The 21974-nt window shown below is 42.5% G+C and overlaps 1 protein-coding gene across 1 annotated transcript in view; it reads right to left on the minus strand.

Annotated features, from left to right (window-relative positions):
* The window catches only part of NCAPG (non-SMC condensin I complex subunit G), a 526604-nt gene that overhangs the window by 148767 nt on the left and 355863 nt on the right, over window positions 1-21974 (minus strand). The window contains exon 12 of the mRNA XM_053700289.1: window positions 21344-21505. Within this exon, the coding sequence (XP_053556264.1) occupies window positions 21344-21505 (162 nt within the window). The remainder of the gene's footprint in view (window positions 1-21343; window positions 21506-21974) is intronic.

Genomic DNA, 21974 nt, shown 5'->3' on the forward strand with positions numbered 1-21974 from the left:
CCTGAGGATCCCGGGATCTGGACAGATACCTGGGAAGTTTCTTGTTTAGATGGGACGCCATCAAATCTATTTCTGGAAGTTCCCACATTTGAACGATCTGAAGAAACACTTCTGGGTGAAGAGACCATTCGCCCGGATGCAACGTTTGGCGACTGAGATAATCCGCTTCCCAATTGTCTACACCTGGGATATGAACCGCAGAGATTAGACAGGAGCTGGATTCCGCCCAAACCAAAATTCGAGATACTTCTTTCATAGCCAGAGGACTGTGAGTTCCTCCTTGATGATTGATGTATGCCACAGTTGTGACATTGTCTGTCTGAAATCAAATGAACGATTCTCTCTTCAGAAGAGGCCAAAACTGAAGAGCTCTGAAAATTGCACGGAGTTCCAAAATATTGATCGGTAATCTCACCTCCTGAGATTCCCAAACTCCTTGTGCCGTCAGAGATCCCCACACAGCTCCCCAACCTGTGAGACTTGCATCTGTTGAAATTACAGTCCAGGTCGGAAGCACAAAAGAAGCCCCCTGAATTAAACGATGGTGATCTGTCCACCACGTTAGAGAGTGTCGAACAATCGGTTTTAAAGATATTAATTGAGATATCTTTGTGTAATCCTTGCACCATTGATTCAGCATACAAAGCTGAAGAGGTCGCATGTGAAAACGAGCAAAGGGGATCGCGTCCGATGCAGCAGTCATAAGACCTAGAATTTCCATGCATAAGGCTACCGAAGGGAATGATTGTGACTGAAGGTTTCGACAAGCTGCCATCAGTTTTAGACGCCTCTTGTCTGTTAAAGACAGAGTCATGGACACTGAATCTATTTGGAAACCCAGAAAGGTTACCCTTGTTTGAGGAATCAATGAACTTTTTGGTAAATTGATCCTCCAACCATGATCTTGAAGAAACAACACAAGTCGATTCGTATGAAATTCTGCTAAATGTAAAGACTGAGCAAGTACCAAGATATCGTCCAAATAAGGAAATACCACAATACCCTGTTCTCTGATTACAGACAGAAGGGCACCGAGAACCTTTGTAAAAATTCTTGGAGCTGTAGCAAGGCCAAACGGCAGAGCCACAAACTGATAATGCTTGTCCAGAAAAGAGAATCTCAGGAACCGATAATGATCCGGATGAATCGGAATATGCAGATATGCATCCTGTAAATCTATTGTGGACATATAATTCCCTTGCTGAACAAAAGGCAAGATAGTCCTTACAGTTACCATCTTGAACGTTGGTATCCTTACATAACGATTCAATATTTTTAGATCCAGAACTGGTCTGAAGGAATTCTCCTTCTTTGGTACAATGAAGAGATTTGAATAAAACCCCATCCCCTGTTCCTGAACTGGAACTGGCATAATTACTCCAGTCAACTCTAGATCTGAAACACAATTCAGAAATGCTTGAGCTTTTACTGGATTTACTGGGACACGGGAAAGAAAAAATCTCTTTGCAGGAGGTCTCATCTTGAAACCAATTCTGTATCCTTCTGAAACAATGTTCTGAATCCAAAGATTGTGAACAGAATTGATCCAAATTTCTTTGAAAAAACGTAACCTGCCCCCTACCAGCTGAGCTGGAATGAGGGCCGCACCTTCATGTGGACTTAGAAGCAGGCTTTGCCTTTCTGGCTGGCTTGGATTTATTCCAGATTGGAGATGGTTTCCAAACTGAAACTGCTCCTGAGGATGAAGGATCAGGTTTTTGTTCTTTGTTGAAACGAAAGGAACGAAAACGATTATTAGCTCTGTTTTTACCCTTAGATTTTTTATCCTGTGGTAAAAAGGTTCCTTTCCCACCAGTAACAGTTGAAATAATAGAATCCAACTGAGAACCAAATAATTTGTTACCCTGGAAAGAAATGGAAAGTAGAGTTGATTTAGAAGCCATATCAGCATTCCAAGTCTTAAGCCATAAAGCTCTTCTAGCTAAAATAGCTAGAGACATAAACCTGACATCAACTCTGATAATATCAAAGATGGCATCACAGATAAAATTATTAGCATGCTGAAGAAGAATAATAATATCATGAGAATCATGATGTGTTACTTGTTGCGCTAAGGTTTCCAACCAAAAAGTTGAAGCTGCAGCAACATCAGCCAAAGAAATAGCAGGTCTAAGAAGATTACCTGAACACAGATAAGCTTTTCTTAGAAAGGATTCAATTTTCCTATCTAAAGGATCCTTAAACGAAGTACCATCTGACGTAGGAATAGTAGTACGTTTAGCAAGGGTAGAAATAGCCCCATCAACTTTAGGGATTTTGTCCCAAAATTCTAATCTGTCAGACGGCACAGGATATAATTGCTTAAAACGTTTAGAAGGAGTAAATGAATTACCCAATTTATCCCATTCTTTGGAAATTACTGCAGAAATAGCATTAGGAACAGGAAAAACTTCTGGAATAACCACAGGAGATTTAAATACCTTATCCAAACGTTTAGAATTAGTATCAAGAGGACCAGAATCCTCTATTTCTAAAGCAATTAGAACTTCTTTAAGTAAAGAACGAATAAATTCCATTTTAAATAAATATGAAGATTTATCAGCATCAACCTCTGAGACAGAATCCTCTGAACCAGAAGAGTCATCAGAATCAGAATGATGATGTTCATTTAAAAATTCATCTGTAGGGAGAGAAGTTTTAAAAGATTTTTTACGTTTACTAGAAGGAGAAATAACAGACATAGCCTTCTTTATGGATTCAGAAACAAAATCTCTTATGTTATCAGGAACATTCTGCACCTTAGATGTTGAAGGAACTGCAACAGGCAATGGTACTTTACTAAAGGAAATATTATCTGCTTTAACAAGTTTGTCATGACAATCAATACAAACAACAGCTGGAGGAATAGCTACCAAAAGTTTACAGCAGATACACTTAGCTTTGGTAGATCCAGCACTAGACAGCGATTTTCCTGTAGTATCTTCTGACTCAGATGCAACGTGAGACATCTTGCAATATGTAAGAGAAAAAACAACAACATATAAAGCAAAATTGATCAAATTCCTTAAATGACAGTTTCAGGAATGGGAAAAAATGCCAAAGAACAAGCTTCTAGCAACCAGAAGCAATGAAAAATGAGACTTAAATAATGTGGAGACAAAAGCGACGCCCATATTTTTTAGCGCCAAATAAGACGCCCACATTATTTGGCGCCTAAATGCTTTTTGGCGCCAAAAATGACGCCACATCCGGAACGCCGACATTTTTGGCGCAAAATAACGTCAAAAAATGACGCAACTTCCGGCGACACGTATGACGCCGGAAACGGAAAAGAATTTTTGCGCCAAAAAAGTCCGCGCCAAGTATGACGCAATAAAATGAAGCATTTTCAGCCCCCGCGAGCCTAACAGCCCACAGGGAAAAAAGTCAAATTTTTGAAGGTAAGAAAAAATGAATTAAATCAAATGCATTATCCCAAATATGAAACTGACTGTCTGAAAAATAAGGAAAGTTGAACATTCTGAGTCAAGGCAAATAAATGTTTGAATACATATATTTAGAACTTTATAAACAAAGTGCCCAACCATAGCTTAGAGTGTCACAGAAAATAAGATTTACTTACCCCAGGACACTCATCTACATGTTTGTAGAAAGCCAAACCAGTACTGAAACGAGAATCAGCAGAGGTAATGGTATATAAATAAGAGTATATCGTCGATCTGAAAAGGGAGGTAAGAGATGAATCTCTACGACCGATAACAGAGAACCTATGAAATAGACCCCGTAGAAGGAGATCACTGCATTCAAATAGGCAATACTCTCCTCACATCCCTCTGACATTCACTGCACGCTGAGAGGAAAATCGGGCTCCAACTTGCTGCGGAGCGCATATCAACGTAGAATCTAGCACAAACTTACTTCACCACCTCCATCGGAGGCAAAGTTTGTAAAACTGAATTGTGGGTGTGGTGAGGGGTGTATTTATAGGCATTTTGAGGTTTGGGAAACTTTGCCCCTCCTGGTAGGAATGTATATCCCATACGTCACTAGCTCATGGACTCTTGCTAATTACATGAAAGAAAACAGGGAAGTAAGGTAGTACCCAAAAGCCAGCAGAGGAAAGCTACCTACTGAGGGAAGGAAACACTGTGAAGCCTCCCACCCAAGGAAGGCCCACAAAACCTATTGAAGATACACGGTCAAGGCTCAACAGAGCAGTCAGAACCACTCCAAGGCAAACGGACCCAGCACCAAAGCGACTGGCAATGTCCGAAAGGACAAGGGAATTAAAAATTCTGCGAACCACCAAGACCCTCAGGAAGGAAAAGGATGGGATCCAGACCCCCTAAGGACCAGATCGGGTACAGAACCCAGACCCAGCTCCCTTCCCGAAGAGAAGGGACACTCCCAAAAAGGAGACCCTATATTGAAACCAGAAATCCAGCCCTTCACACGACATCCTGCACACGAGGCAGGGAAGACCCCACAGAACAGAGGAAGAAAGACCTCCGGGGCACCAGGTGGATATTGTGGTATGCCCAATCCTCTCCAAAGGGAGGGGAAACACAAACATAACAGCTCACCTGTCCACAGGCACGGAGCGTAAAGCTGTAGATGGATGGCAAAAGGCTAATACCGATTGCCATCCGGCTACTGCAGCCAGCCCAGTAGAAATTTCCAGTTCTCCGTTAAGAGAGAGAAAAACAGCCAGAAGGGACATGAGGACGTTCCGGAACCGGAAAAACTGGGCCGTCCAGAACCAACCTAAGGGATCTGGACACAGAAAACCCAAAATGTCCAGTCAAAGATAAGAACAGGTCAAGAAAACCGGACTCCAGGAAACAGCTTCAAAACTAATAACCCCTGAGGAACCAATGGGTAACCCCATCCGGAGAAGACCTTGAACCACAGGTGATGCAATCACAGCCACATCCAAGGGTTCTTGGACAGCGAACGCTCGCGTAAGTATCCCAGAGACAGAGAGCTTAACCCCCAAAGGCTCAAGGGACAACACCCACTAAGTCTAAAGACTAAGGTAATCTTACAAGAGAACAGAGCACAAAACCTAGAAAAAAATAATTTATGTAAGAACTTACCTGATAAATTAATTTCTTTCATATTAGCAAGAGTCTATGAGCTAGTGACGTATGGGATATACATTCCTACCACGAGGGGCAAAAGTTTCCCAAACCTTAAAATGCCTATAAATACACCCCTCACCACACCCACAATTCAGTTTAACGAATAGCCAAGAAGTGGGGTGATAAGAAAGGAGCGAAAGCATCAAAATAAGGAATTGGAAGAATTGTGCTTTATACAAAAAAAATCATAACCACCACAAAAAAAGGTGGGCCTCATGGACTCTTGCTAATATGAAAGAAATTAATTTATCAGGTAAGTTCTTACATAAATTATGTTTTCTTTCATGTAATTAGCAAGAGTCCATGAGCTAGTGACGTATGGGATAGCAGATACCCAAGATGTGGAACTTCCACGCAAGAGTCACTAGAGAGGGAGGGATAAAATAAAGACAGCCAATTCCGCTGAAAAATTAATCCACTACCCAAATCAAGAGTTTCAATTTTTATAATGAAAAAAAAACTGAAATTATAAGCAGAAGAATCAAACTTCTGCTTGAAGTACTATTCTACCAAAAACTGCTTCTAAAGAAGAGAAAACATCAAAATGGTAGAATTTAATAAAAGTATGCAAAGAAGACAAAGTCATTGCTTTGCAAATCTGATCAACAGAAGCTTCATTCTTAAAAAGCCCAGGAAGTAGAAACTGACCTAGTAGAATGAGCCGTAATCCTCTGAGATGGGATTAACCCGACTCCAAATAAGCATGATGAATCAAAAGCTTTAACCAAGATGCCAAAGAAATGGCAGAAGCCTTCTGACCTTCCTACAACCAGAAAAGATAACAAATAGACTAGAAGTCTGTCTGAAATCTGAATAGCTTCAACATAATATTTCAAAACTCATAACACATCCAAAGAATGTAAGAATCTTACCAAAGAATTCTTAGGATTAGGACACAATGAAAAGACAAAAAATTCCTCCACTAATGTTGTTAGAATTCACAACTTTAGGTGAAAATTGAAATGAGGACAAGGAGATTCACAAGAAAGAACAGATAATTCAAAAACTGTTCTAGCTGAAGATATGTCTAAAAAGAACAATACTTTCCATGAAAGTAATTAATGTCCAAAGAAAGCATATGCTCAAACAGAAGAGCCTGTAAAGCCTTCAGAATCAAATTAAGTCTCCAAAGAGGAGAAATTGGCTTAATGACAGGCTTGATACGAACCAAAGCCTGAACAAAACAATGAATATCAGAAAGATTTAGCAATTCTTACTGTGAAACAGCACAGGAAAAGCAGATATTTGTCCTTTCAAGGAACTTGCAGACAAAAACCTTATAAAGAAACAAAAAAATCCTAGGAATTCTAAAAGAATGCCAAGAGAATTCATAAGAAGAGCATCATGAGATGTAAATCTTCCAAACTCGATAATAAATCCTACTAGACACAGATTTACGAGCCTGCAACATAGTATTAATTACTGAGTCAGAGAAACTTCTATGACTAAGTACTAAGCGTTAAATTTTCATACCATCAAATTAATAATTTGAATTCCTAATGAAAAAAACGAATGTTAAGATATAAGGTCTGGCCTTAATGGAAGTAACCAAGATTGGCAACTGAACATCCGAACAAGAACCATATACCAAAACCTGTGTGGCCATGCTGGAGCCACCAGCCACACCAAAGATTGCTCTCTGATGATTTTGAAAATCACTCTTAAAAGAAGAACCAGAGATGAAAAAATATAGGCAGATTGATAATTCCAAGGAAGTGTCAATGCATACACTACTTCCGCCTGAGGATCCCCGGACCTGAATAGGCCCCTGGGAAGTTCCTTGTTTAGATGAGATGCCATCAGATCTATTTCTGGAAGCCCTCACATCTGAAAAATTGAAAAACATATCTGGGTAAAGAGACCATTCTCCCGGATGTAAAGCTTGATTAACAGAGACAATCCCCTTCCCAATTGTCTATACCTGGGAAAAAATAACACAGAAATTAGATAGGAGCTGGATTTAGCCCAAGCAAATATCCAAGATACTTCTGTCACAGCCTAAGGACTGATAGTCCCACCCTGATGACTGACATACGCCACAGTTGTGACATTGTCTGTCTGAAAAAACAATAAACGTCTCTTCTTCAAAAAGAAACCAACTGAAGAACTCTGAGAATGCACGGAGTTCCAAAATATCAAATGGTAATCTCGCCTCAGACAGCCTCCCAACCTAAAAGACTCACATCTGTAGAGATCATGGTCCAGGTTAAAAGAACCGAAGAGACCTGTAGAACTAAATGATGGTGATCTTAACCACCGAATCAAAGATAGATAAACATTAGGATTCAAAGATATAAAAAGTGATATCCTAGAATCCCTGCACCATTATTCAGCATAAAAAACTGGAAAGGTTTCCTATAAAATGAGCAAAGGGAATCGAATCCAATGCTGCAGCCATGAAACCTAAAACTTCCCTGCATATATAGCAACTTGAAGGAAATAATAGAGACTGAAGGTTCCGACAAACGGAACCTAATAAACTTGTCACTTGTCTGTTAGAGACAAAAACATTGACACAATCTATCTGGAAACCTAAAAAAAGGTGACCCTTGTGTGAGGAATCAAGGAGCTTTTGATAAAAAGATCCTCTAACCATGTCTTGAAGAAACAACAAAGTTGAATCGTATGAGATTCCGCAGAACGAAAAGACTGAGCCAGTACCACGATACCGTCCAAATAAGGAACACTGAGAACCTTGAAAAGATTCTTAGAGCTGTCGCTAGACCAGAAGGAAAAGCAACAAATTGGTAATGCTTGTCAAAAAAAAAAAGAGAATCTCAGAAAATAAAAATAATCTGAATGAAAACAGAAAATGAAGATATGCATCTATTGTAAACAAATAATGCCATCACTGACCAAAAAGGCAGAATAGACCATATAAACACCATTCTAAAAGATGGTACACTTATATGACAATTCAAAAAGATTTTCTATCTTTGGAACAATGAATAGTCTTGAATAAAACCCCAAAACCCAGTTCCTAAAATGAAACTGGAATAAATACCCCAGAAAACTCCAGGTCTGAGCAGCGCTTGAGCCCCAATGGGTGACCAGCCGCACTTCACCAGTACCCAAAACATATAGGTCTGAAACACACTTCAGGAAAGTGTTAGTCTTACTGGAATAGCTGGAATATGATAGAGAAAAAAAGACTTCTCACAGACGGTTTTACTCTGAATCCTATTCTGTACCCAAGTCTAAGAAGTTTGGACCGAATAGAACCAAACAAATTTCAAAAAAGTCTTAACCTGCCCCTTACCAGCCAAGCTGGAATAAGAACCGCACCTACATGAAAATTTGGGGAGCTGACTTTGAACTTTTAAAAGGCTTAAATGAATGAAGAAAAAAACTTCCAATTATAAACATGTTACTTGGGGAAGAATTCAGGATTCCGTTTCTTAGTAAGAACAGAAAACTAATATAAGCTTAAAGTTTTAGTTTTAGAACTCAATCTTGAAGCCCAGAGTAACAGTTAAAGAATTGAATCCAATTATGAACCAAATAATTGATTATCTTGGAAAAAAAGAAATATGGATTTTAGAAATGAAATTAGCATTCCAAGATTAAAATCACAAAGTTCTTCTAGCTAAAATAGCTAAAGACATAGATTAAACCTCATTTGCGAAAATATTTAAAAAAAAAAAAAAAAATGACAACACAAATGAAATTATTATCATGTTAATCAAGTTAAAGGACCAGTCAACACATTGGACTTGCGCAATCAACAAATGCAAGATAGCAAAACATTGCAATAGCACTTAGTCTGAACTTCAAATGAGCAGTAGATTTTGTCCTTTTAACAATGCTAAACAAATCATAATCCGATACTTGATCTTAAAGTATCCAACCAGAAAGATGAAGCAATTGCAACATCAGCCAAATAAATTACAGGTCTAATAAAAGTACCTGAAAATAATTTTCCTTAAATAAGATACAACCATGTGAAGGAAAAAAATAAATACTATTTGCTATAAGAATAATAGTATATTTAGCAGGAGTAGAGATAGCCCCATTAACTTGGGGAATCTTTCCTCAAAACTAACTGCCGGCAAAGAATACAATTTAAAAACCTTAAAGAAGGACTAAAGAAAATTCTCAGCCTATTCCATTCCCTAGTATCAGGAACTGGAAAAAACCTCTGAAGAAATCACAGAAGATAAATAAGCAGAATTTAAATGTTAGCTAGTCTTTAAAATCCAAAGAACTAGTTACTTCAATATCCAAAATAATCAACACCTTTTGAACAAAGAACAAATGTACTCTATTAAAAAAATAAAAAAGTAGATTTGTTAGTGTCAATATCTGATGAAGAAAAATTCTGAATGAGAAAAAAACACCATCAGAGAAGGATAATTCATTATGTTGTTGGTCATTTGAAACTTCATCAACTAAAAAAGAAGTTTGAAAAAGACCTAAAAATTTATTAGAAGGCGGGATGTCAGACAAAGCCTTTAAAATAGAATCAGAAAAAAATTCTTATAAATTTCTAAGTATATCTTGTACATAAGATGTAAAAAGAATAGCAATATATAAAGCATAAATACTAATGGATTCTGCATGTAAAAGTTTATCATGATAACTTATTACAAACCATCGCTAAAGATAAACATTCATAACATTTAAAATAAATGAACTTAGCTTTGGTAGGACTGATCTCAGTCAAACAGGAATCCCTCAGCATATTCTGATCCAGGAACAGTGTATGGAAAATCTTGCAATATGAAAAAGAAAAAAACAACATATAAAGCAAAATTATCAAATTCCTTAAATGACAGGAATGGAAAAAAATGCAAAACAAACAAGCCTCTAGCAACCAGAAGCAACAAAAAAGTGAGACTTAAATAATGTGAGAAAAAGTGGAACAAGTATGACGCCCACATTTTTTGGCGCCAAGTATGACGCCACATCCTCTGACGCCGGAAACGATGCCCACATTTTTTGGCGCAAAAAAACGTCTGAACACACATGCGTCAAAAAATGACGTAACAACGAACAAACTTCCGGCGTCAACTACGGCGCCGGAAATGACAAAATTTTGCACCAAAAAAGTTTGCTCCAAGAATGACGCAATAAATTGAAGCATTTTCTGCCCCCGCGAGCTTAACAGCCCGCAGGGAAAAAAGTCAATTGAAAATTTTCAAGGTAAGAAAAAAATATTTATTCATATGCATTATCCCAAATAATGAAACTGACAGTCTGAATGAAGGAATACTGATTATCCTGAATCATGGCAAATATAAGTTTAAAGACATATATTTACAACTTTACATATAAAGTGCCCAACCATAGCTTAGAGTGTCACAAAAAATAAGACTTACTTACCCCAGGACACTCATCTACATATAGTAGATAGCCAAACCAGTACTGAAACGAGAATCAGTAGAGGTAATGGTATATAAGAGTATATCGTCGATCTGAAAAGGGAGGTAGGAGAAGAAATCTCTACGACCGATAACAGAGAACCTATGAAATAGATCCCCTAGAGGAAGACCATTGTATTCAAATAGGCAATACTCTCTTCACATCCCTCTGACATTCACTGCACTCTGAGAGGAAAACCGGGCTTCAGCCTGCTGCGAAGCGCATATCAACGTAGAATCTAGCACAAACTTACTTCACCACCTCCATGGAAGGCAAAGTTTGTAAAACTGAATTGTGGGTGTGGTGAGGGGTGTATTTATAGGCATTTTAAGGTTTGGGAAACTTTGCCCCTCCTGGTAGGAATGTATATCCCATACGTCACTAGCTCATGGACTCTTGCTAATTACATGAAAGAAATCTAGCTTGAGAAGATAAACAGTCTCCAAAGATCCACTCTGGATCAACCTCCCAGAAACCCCTACAGCTCAAGGAATGTACGATGAACGAGCATCCCAAACTCCTGGCGAGTGACAGATCAAACCGAAACGCCTAAGCAAGGGCAACCGCAGGAAAAATTATGGGAGCAGAAGAGATACCGTAAGGGGAAAAAAAAGGCCAAAAAGCCAGAGCTTCCAGAAACAGATGACGATAAAACCAGCCCCAAGAAAAGGAAAAAAAAAAACGGCACAAACAATCTCGACCCATTAAGGAAGAGGTACCGTTGCCAAGGATTCCAAAAGGACAATTCAAGAAAAAATACCAATAGAGGAGACGAAGAATCGCCACCTAAATCTGGTACCACAGATTTCCAAGGAGTCATCTGAACTTCCAACCCTATTGGGAAGGAGAAAATTCTAGCTCCCGAGCCAAAGGACATCCGGAACCCCCAAAGTAAGCCTTAGCAGGATACGAGCTTGATAACCCTGCCAGCCATCAGGAATAGGACATTGAGGACTGAGCACAATCCCTCTCCGATGCCCAACCCAAAGGAATAAACGAGGATCAACCTGACATTTAGGAACGAAAGTCCTCCTATAACAAAACCAAGAAAGCGAACTCTTCACCAGTGTAAGCAACTCAGCACCCCTACCAGGCCAGCCAGTTACAACGGGCAACACGTGGTTGATACAGACCGCAAGGAACAGAAAAACTAGTGCCGACCAGGACCAGCCTGATACATAGGGCACCCTAGAACTGGTCCAAGGCCACAGAAAAGTTGAAGCCCTTGTAGGGAAAGACAAAATAAACGATAGACATAATGTCCTAACACTATTTATTTAACTTCTGCGGAAGTGACAAAGCGAGCACAAAATCGCTAATATCAAATCACAGAGAAAAAAATGTTTTCCAAAAAGAAAAACTATAACAGACATTTTTCAAAAGGAAATAAAATACATCCTAACCATATTAAAGTAAATGAGGGCAGCACCCGCAGGTGAACGCCCAAGAAGAATGGACACACTAACAGGAACAGCCGGTCAGAGAACCAATACTTCCAAAGCTCAGAACTGGAATAAGATACCCCCAATAAAGAAAAAATGGAGACAAGGAGATTGACTTCACCCCCCTTCATCTAACCCTGCTTGCCGTCTGGAACAGAAGACCGAGGATCCATCGACCCATTAGGACTGGGACCCTCCAGCACTGCCAAAACATGCCTCAGCAGGACACGAAGGCACGCCAGTCTATAACGAAAGGCAAGACTTACCTCCACTGGGGCAACTGATGACCCTGGCCCTGAGGGTTGGACCCCTGAAGCCTCAGAGGAAACCGCATCCCCAGAGGGCTGATCTGTGATCCACACAATCCCACGCCTGACGAGCCCTGGTCAACGGAACACGGACAGTATCTACCTGGAAGATGTAAATGCGCCAACGCTATAGCCATGTGGAACTGTGCCTTAACTTCTGGAGGAAACAAGCCACCTTCTGGAGAAGGGGTAACGGCATTTGAGACACCTGCTTGCGTAGCAAGAGAAGGTTCTAGGGTGCGTGCCTCGTGGGATATGGGATCCTCAGGGGGCGGATGGCTTGGCGGACTAAGTTCCCAGATTCTGGAGAAAAGAGCACTCTAAAGCGGCATTCAGAACATAACTGATGGGCATGGATTACCCGGGCCATTTCATACCCTTCGCAAAAAGAAGAATCTGAATCATCCGTCTCCAAAAAATCTGAAACCTGCATAACTTAGTGATTGAAATTATGGATAAAAAAACGGCACCTTACACCCCCCCCCCCCCAATGGCTGTGGCACTCACCACCTCCTATGACCCAGACAACTAGCGAAACAGACTCTGTCGCCACCCGGTCAGAAATAAGGAAATGGAGAACAGAAAACGTGACCACGCCCGGTCACGAGGTGCACCGTGCAGGCCAAAGAAAAGCGTGCCAGTCCACAAGGACCGCGCAGCCTGACAAAAAGGCCGGTATGTTCCGAAATAGCCACAAGTCCAAGCATCACTACACATTAGCAGACAAAATCACATAACAAACATGATTAAAGTTCCCCCTGTTCAATAACCCCCAATGCTCAATAACCCCCCTCAGGAGATATTAACCCTTGATTCCATAAAGATAAAAGGAGTCCCACTGAGACCCTGACTCTTCTTTTACATTATATTTTCATTTTGAAAGTAAAATAAAACTATCTTACCGGAATCTACGCCGTGGAACAGGAACACGGCCCTTCAAGTGTGAAAGATAGTAGCATAGCTTCTGACATGGTCTTGAGAGAAGAAAGCAGGCAGCAAAACTCGTCAACGCTGATTGCTTATGGAGCTGTTAATATGAGTTGGGATGGTTTCGCAGAAAGACTCTTCCTGCATCTCCGGACTCTAGTACCATTCCGAAGAGTACTACCCTCCATAAGAGACTTATTAAATCTTCTGAAACTTCTCTGCCAACCTCCTGTGACGAAAGGCAAAGAATGACTGGGGGATGAGGGAAGTGGGGGAGGTATTTAATACTTTAGCTGGGGTGTCTTTGCCTCCTCCTGATGGCCAGGTTCTGTATTTCCCAAAAGTAATGAATGCAGCTGTGGACTCTCCCCGTTTAAGAAGAAATTGAACATAGACCACACCCAGTCACATAAAGTGCAAGACAGTACATCCCCTGTTATTACAAGTACAGCAAGTAATAGGAGCTGTGCAACACTTTCAAAAACGAAAGTGAAACCTGTTTGTTCCAGCCAAAAACACACAGTCTATCAGCCCAGGAAAAAAAAAAAAAAAAAAAAAAAATCGCACAAAGCAGCATGTAAATAATTAATACACTGATTAATTAACCCCAACTGTTCAATAAACCCCCATCAAAGGATATTAACCCTGAATCCTATCAAGGTATAAAGGAGCCACACTGTGACCCTGTTATAGCGTTTTATATGTAATAATTGAAATAATCTTTCCTCCAGGATCCATGCTGTGGAACAGAACACAGCCTCTCAAGTGTGACAGTCTTATAGCGGCGCTCCTGACATGGACTTGAGTGAGAGAAAGCAGGCAGTGAAACTCATCAACACGATTGTTTAGGAGTTGTTAGCAGTAGTCTGGATGGTTTCGCAGAAAAACTTTCCCTGCATCTCCAGACTCTAACTTTCATCAATACTCTCACTGAGAGTTTGACATGACTACTTAAAACTCCAGTCCTATCTCGAAGGGCAGATACCCTATTTCAGGACTCTCCGAATCTTCTGACACTTCTCTGCCACCTCTTGATGTGACGAAAGGCAAAGAATGACTGGGGTAGTGGGAGGGATATTTAAGCCTTTGGCTGGGGTGTCTTTGCCTCATCCTGGTGGCCAGGTGTTGTATTTTCCAATAGTAAGACATGAAGCCGTGGACGCTCCCTATCTTAGGAAGGAAAGAGGTACCAAGTTTCGACTAAGATAGGCAACAGGGTGGTCCTTTCCTTCCTCGTCTGCCTGACTTAGTATTGCCCCCAACCTGAACATGGAGGCATCTGTGTGGACAGAAAAGCATTTGGCTGGGTTAAGAGCGGCCAGTACTGGAGCAGAGATTAAGGCAGACTTAGGACTCTGAAAGGCTTGCTCACACTCGGGGGACCACAGGACCTGTCGGGGAAGTTGTTTACGGGTCAGGTCAGTCAGGGGTTTGGCGAGGGTGCTGTAATTGGGGACAAACCTCCGGTAGTAGCCTGCAGTACCCAGAAAGGAGAGGACTTGGGTTTTGGTCCTGGGGATGGGCCAGTTAGCCACTGCCTCGACTTTGGCTGGTTCGGGTCGCTGCTTACCGCAGCCGACTCGGTAGCCCAAGTATTGAACCCCAATGCGCCCAATGGTACACTTATCTGGCTTCAAGGTTAGTCCGGCGGCTTGAAAACGATCTAAGACGATGCCTAGGTGGACCAGATGGTCCTCCCAGGTCTCACTATAGATAGCGATGTCATCCAGGTATGCACAGGCATAGTCCTGGAGGCTATCTAACAGGCGGTCTGTCATTCTTTGGAAAGTGGCTGGGGCGTTCTTCATTCCAAACGGCATGACCTTAATCTGGTATAAGCCGAAGGGAGTGATGAAGGCAGACTTGGGGATGGACTCAGGCTCGAGGGGAATTTGCCAATAACCCTTGCATAGGTCGAGGGTGGTCAGGAAGTGGCCCCGGGCAATTTATTTTACGTCCTCATAATCGCATCCGTCAGTTTCTCGCGACGACATTGGATGTACCAACCCTTCATTGTTTATCCGTATTGCTTCACAAAACCAGAAACTGTTTCTTTTTGAATTCTTAAACGATACCAGTTTAAATGCTGGCTAGTTATCCGAGTGCTGGATTTCTATAGCACTGATCGGTTTCTGCTGGCGTTCCTGAGAGGTAACGAGTAGCAGGATTGGAGCCTCATTCTGGATACCATCTGCTTCAGCCACTGTGAGTCAGCCGAACGGCTCAGAAGTTTCGGCCTGCACGATATTGCACTGCTTGTGCAAATTTACTTGTGAGTACATGGTGTATATTGTGTATTCATAATTTGCCCCTGGTTGGAATTTGCTGCACCAAGAGCGCCTCTCGTTTTTTTGTCTTCTAGGACTGTATTTTCTTCCGGCCATTTGTGGAGAGAGCTGCTGTACATCGTGGGATCTGGTCTATGGTTCATATGGACTTACATATATATTTATTCTTCTGATTTGGGACTTTGATAGGCATATTCAATATATACAATTAAATATATACAATTTTTTGTTATCTAGGTTTTTATATTATTATTAATCAATTACTATTTTACAGTTTATCTCGTATGGTCTTAATCTATGCCTCAAATACTAACAGACTTGAACATTGATTTTATAAACGCTCATATTGTCGATTTATATTGGCGCACCTCCTTTATAGACCCTGATAGTGCAGCTATTTAGGTTTCTAGTGGTTTTAATTTGATCTAACAGGTCATCTACTCGGGGCATGGGATAGGCGACAGTGGTGGTTCTGTCGTTGAGTATACGGTAGTCAACGCAGAAACGGGTAGTTCCGTCCTTCTTCGGTACTAACACTACCGGGGAGGCCCAGGGACTTTAAGATGGTTCAATGACACCAAGGTCCAACATTCCCCGGAGCTCCAGGTGCATACTTTCCCTCTGGGACCCTGTAGGTAGCCTGTCGCAGGGAGGTCTGTCCTGGGGTCTCCACCCGGTCGATGGCTGTGGTGGTAAACCCAGGGACAGTAGAGAACATGTCACTTCTATGTTCTAGGAGTCGCCGGACCTGCCTTTTCTGTCCGGGCTCTAACCTGTCGTCTAGGGATATGTCATCCAGCCCCTGGGGGGTGTCAGTAGGTCCGGGCAGCTCCGGCATTGGAAGACTTTCAGAGTCCTCCACTGCGGGCGCACAGATAGCGGCCACATCTCTGGGTCTTTCTATGTATGCCTTCAACATGTTCACATGAAAGGTCCGAAAGATCCTTTCATCTTAACACTTCACCACCAGGTATGTGGTGGTGTTCAGTTGTTCCACAACCCGGTAGGGTCCTTGCCAAGAGGCCTGAAGCTTGTCTGTTTTGACAGGCTTCAGGGCGAGGACCTTCTGTCCCACTATTAGGGTTCGGGTACGGGCATTGCGATCGTACCATCGCTTCTATTTGTGCTGAGAGGCCTGAAGGTTCTCACGGACCTGCAGCCGGTCCCTGAGCTGGAGTACGTACCCCAAGACAGAGTGTTCTTTTCCCCCTGTGGCTCCCTCCCAGTGGGCTCGTACCAAATCTAGCGGGCCCCTAACCTTTCGACCATACAGTAGTTCAAAAGGGGAAAAACCTGTGGATTCCTGAGGCACCTCTCTATATGCAAAGAGGAGATGCGGCAGGAATTTTTCCCAGTCCCTGTGAGTGGCCGAGAACGTTCAAAGCAGTTGCTTTAGGGTCTCGTTAAACCTCTCACACAGCCCATTTTTCTGGGGATGGTAAGGGGCGCTGTGCAGGGGTTTAATCACGCACAACTTCCAGAGTTGTTGAGTGATTTCCGCAGTGAACTGTGTTCCCTGATCGGAAACCACTTCCCGAGGGAAGCCTACCCTGGTGACTATCCGGAGCATCGCATCTGCTATGGTCTACGCCTGGATATTGGCCAAGGGGATTGCCTCTGAGTAACGGGTGGCATAGTCTACCACTGTAAGGATGTATTTCTTCCCTGAGGGGCTGGGCCAAGCTAATGGCCCCACGATGTCTACTGCTACTCGGCTAAAGGCTTCATCAATAATGGGCAGGGGATGGAGGGGGGCTTTCGTATGATCTCCCGTCTTTCCTACCTTCTGGCAAATCTCACAGGATTTACAGTATTCCTTAATATCGGCTGTAATGCCTGGCCAGAAGAAGGTTTGAGTCAAGCGGTGGTGGGTCCTTTGTTTTCCTAAGTGGCCAGCTAAGGGAATGTCATGCTCTATTTTCAGCAGGTTGGACCGAAACTTCTTCGGTACGACCAGCTGGCGTTTGGGCACCGGTCCTTTTCTCTTCTTGGAGATCCGGTACAGGAGCTCGCCCTCCCACTGGAACCGTTAGTCTCCGGGGCCCTGGGCGTCAGCACCTACTCTGTCTCGGTAAGAGCTAGGGTTGGGTCGCTCAAGGTCTCTTTGGCGAAGTCGGAAGGGGTTGCCCAGGAGGAGGTGTCGGCAAGTTCGGGTTTAGTGGGGACGGTTAGTCGGGGTAAGGTAGGAGTCGGGGCAGGTGTCTGGAGAGGTATTCCCCAAAAAGGCAGAGACAAGGTGGCCGAGGTCATTTCCCAACAGGACCTTGGCAGGGATGTTTTTCATAACCCCCACTTCTACATTGCGGGCGTCGGTTTTCCAGTCCAAATGGATTCAGGCGGTAGGAACCCTCAGAACAGCACCTCCCGCTACCCCTACAGCGAGGGTCCGTCCAGTGCAGCCAGAGGGGTAAACAAGGTGAGGCTGAATCAAAGAGATGGTGGCCCCCGTATCTCTTATTCCTTGAGCTGCCTGCCCGTTGACCCAGACATCTTGCCGATGTTGGTGTCAGTTGTCTTGGCCCACGGAGCTGACGTGGTGCAAGACACCCACTTCTTCCACTGTCCACTCAGCATAGGGGTCAGAGCTCGCTGTATGCGCACAATGGGCAGCGGCCTGGTAGGTACGGGCTTGAGGAGTCCACCACAGAGTGGGTGCAGGGTTCCTTGGCAGCTGGGCTGGGGGGTTTCTTTGTCTTGTTGGGCAGTTCCGTACCACATGGCCGGGGTGTCCACACCCATAACACCCCCGGGAATTGCTGCCTCCAGCCGGGTACACAGGTGACAGTCGGGTCGGGGGCTGCCTAAAAACTGTTGGTGGTCGCGCTGGGGCTGGAGTGAAGCGGGTTGCTGCCCGGGGGTCTGTGGCCGCCTGGCATCCACATACTGATCGGCCAGGGCGGCGGCTTGGTCAGCTGTTCTGGGTCCCTTGTCTTTTACCCAGTCCCTTATCTCTGCTGGGGTGCGGTTGTAGAACTGCTCCAGGAGGAAGAGTTGAACAGCTTCATCAAGGGTGGTTATGTGGCACCCAGTAACCCAGGAGTTCAAGGATCTAGCTAAGCGGTGGGCAAACTCGGTATACAGCTGCTCCTCTTGTCTTTGTAGTCCCCTGAAGTTTAGCCAGTGAGCCTCCGGGGTGAGTCCATACCGAGCAAGGATGCGTGGTTTCACCTGGTCATAGTTGCCTTGATCTTCGGAGGGGACAGTGTGGAAAGCCATGATCATTTACCTATCATTTGTTAAAAGATTTTTTTTTCTTGATCATTCACCTATCATTTGTTAAAATACTTTTTTTCATATGTATTAGGACATAATCAACTCATATATTTTTTTGACCTGCCCTTTAAGGCGCCCACAGTACTTGTTTTTTCACTTCAATATTACTGCTAGTTTGTAGGGAACTAGTATCCATCTGTGGTGCTGGTCCTTGCTGTTGGATTTATAGCGCAAGAAGTTTAATCTCTTTTCCAATATAGACAGTGTGGAAAGCCTCCAGGGCCCTACCGGATAGTTTCCCAATTAAGATAGTAACCCTATCGGCATTAGTGACCCCATGCATCCGGCACTGGGTCTCGAACAGCTGTAGGTAGCGGTTGATATCCTCGCTACCTCGAGGTAGTTTCTTGGGCCGGGAAGGGGGGTCCAGGGGATCCGGCATGACCCCCCCTATAGACATCTGAAGCTCCAACATGTGTATCTTATTGGTGTCAGTCACTATCCGAGTAAAGACCTCCTCGGGGGGGGGGGGGGGGGGGGGTTAGGTCCATAGAGAGCCAGTTGCCACTGTACCTGCTGCTGCTGCTTGTCGGATGTCGTAGTCCCTTGAGTGGAGGCTGTACTGGGCTCTCATCCACTTTGGTCGCTGTCCGACCCACCAGCCTGTTCGCTAGCCCGATCGTACTTCATCAGTACGGCTATGAGCACTGCCTTTGTCTTGTTGCCGGCGACTTTCCCTCTAGTCTGCAGCAACGTTCTCAATTCTTCCTTCCGGAGCCCATGGTACTGCTCCATCCGGCAAGATCTTCAGTTGGTGGTTTGGACGTCCCAGGTGGAAAGAAGCATCCCACCGCTGCCAACCAATCTGACGGATACCCCGGCTACCCCGACTGGGTAGCTCCGCCAAACGGGTCCTTCCGCTGTCTGGAACAAACGGCTATGTAGCCCAGGAAGGGGATTCTAGCAGGAGCCCACCTAAATGACTAGACAGACTAGCATTCAGGTGAAATAAGAACTGCTTTATTGCACAGAAAACACAGCTTTTATACATTTCTAACAGATGGGGGTAGTTACTACACAAATAGAAACAAATATTATACAATGAGACAAACATCAGACAATGGTTAGTTAAACAGATTCTAATCACATCCTGACTTACAAAAGGACAATGGATGACTCCAACAATAACAGAAAGACACTGCACACCTAGACTAAATAACAACAGGGGTGAGGTTATAGGGGGTAGGGGTTTACTGCACAGAAAACACAGCTTTTATACATTTCCAACAGATGGGGGTAGTTACTACACAAATAGAAACAAATATTATACTATGAGACAAACATCAGACAATGGTTAGTTAAACAGATTCTAATCACATCCTGACTTACAGAAGGACAATGGATGACTCATACAATAACAGAAAAACACTTCACACCTAGACTAGCTAACAACAGGGGGAAGGTTATAGGGGGTAGGGGTTTAACCCTTGCAGCCTGGTATCCGTGACAGCTAGCATTAGAGGGAGAAAATTACGCAATGAAATGATGCAACTCGCATCACAGCAGGCGTGATTTGGCACCAAAAATATTTGTGCCAAAAATGACCCAATAAAAAGATACAATTTGCGAGCATAATTTGCCTGCGAACATTTTAAAAACAGACTCCATGTTAACAGGTAACCGGAACCCCAAGTAAGACAAAAATACCTAAATTCTCCCATAAACATAATTTCCATTCTGAACCTGTGTGACTGCAAAGGGCTGACTCATGGCTAATATATGCAATATACATTAATAACTTTATGATATAAAGTGCCTTCCATAGCTTAAAAATTATATATACTTACCAGAAGACCCCCATCCACATATAGCAGACAGCCAAACCAGTACTGAAATATATCAGCAGAGATAATGGTAGAGAAGTATAATGTCGACCTGTAAAGGGAGGCAGCAGATGAATCCCTGCGACCAAATTTACAGAGAGCCCTAGAATAGATTTACCATAGGCGAAAACATGGTATCATCAGACAATGCTCCCTTCACATCCCTCAAACACTGTACTTAGAGGGGAACTGGGCTTCAATATGCTTAGAAGCGCCTTTAACAGAAGAAATCAAGCACATCATGCTTCACCACCTCCTAAGGAGGCAAAGTTTCTAAAACTGAGGTGCAAGAAGCATTTATAGGCATTTCAGGTTTGGGAAAAGTTGCCCCCTCCAGGCAGGAATGTATATCCCATAAGTCACTAGGCTCATGGACTCTTGCCACCTATATGAAAGAAATATGTTTTGTTTAAACATTCTGGAAATCATTTGCACTCGAACTACCTTTTCAACACGGATAGTCTTCAGACAAATCACTAGGAATTAAAATGAGTTGCCAAAGCATAGGAAATGATTTTATGTATATGCCTAACATACTGAAACATTTGTGTTAATAATATAAATTGTTTTATTTAATATGTTGCAAGCATATGTGGTAGCCAACCTGTTTCTTGTCTTAGCATATAAAATATTAACACCTAAATGCATGATTCCAAATTCCTTTCAAGGAATTATAACAAACAACATTCTTAAAACCTCTCAATGTAGGTTCAAATATGTACAGCTACAATGACAAAACTAGTATGAACAAAAAAACACAGACAATAACAGGAAGCTGAGAAACAAATGTAAGAGCATTTAAAAAAAAGAAAAGATTACCTCCAAAATAACATCCAAGAGAGGCAGCAGATCTTTCCAGTTATCTTTAGAGAGTTCAAGGGAACATAAAGATTTTGCATATATGCGGACATCTGGAGCAGTAGGATCCTTTAAAATTTCATTGCAAATTTTTGTTGCCAAACTATCATGCAATGTACAACCCTGAAAATAAAACAAACTTTTACAAATAGCTACATTGCAAGCGTAATTTATGATTTCTTTTTTTAATACAGAAAAAGTATTCTGACATGGGTGCTTGACAATTTGATATTGAGAATGATGCAGTGTTCTCTCCAGGACATTTTTAATGGGTGCACAACCTGACTTATTTTACCGACCATCCAGCTGAAATTTCACCCAACATTAAACTAAAATTAGCTAATATTAAAAGCATTTCAGTGTTTAGAGCACATATTATCATTCAATTTATGTTAAATTATGCAATTAATTTATTTGTGCTTTGGAGAGCAGAAACACAATTTATGCTTACCTAATAAATACATTTATTTCATGGTAGTGAAAGTACAAGATCCATTACTCATGGGATTCACTTCATAGTCACTAGGAGTAGGCAAAGACTCCCAAAATTTTACTTCATCCCTTCCACCTCACTGGTAATGCCGTATGTATA

This window comes from Bombina bombina, chromosome 2 (genome assembly GCF_027579735.1).
Source record: "Bombina bombina isolate aBomBom1 chromosome 2, aBomBom1.pri, whole genome shotgun sequence".
NCBI lineage: Eukaryota > Metazoa > Chordata > Amphibia > Anura > Bombinatoridae > Bombina > Bombina bombina.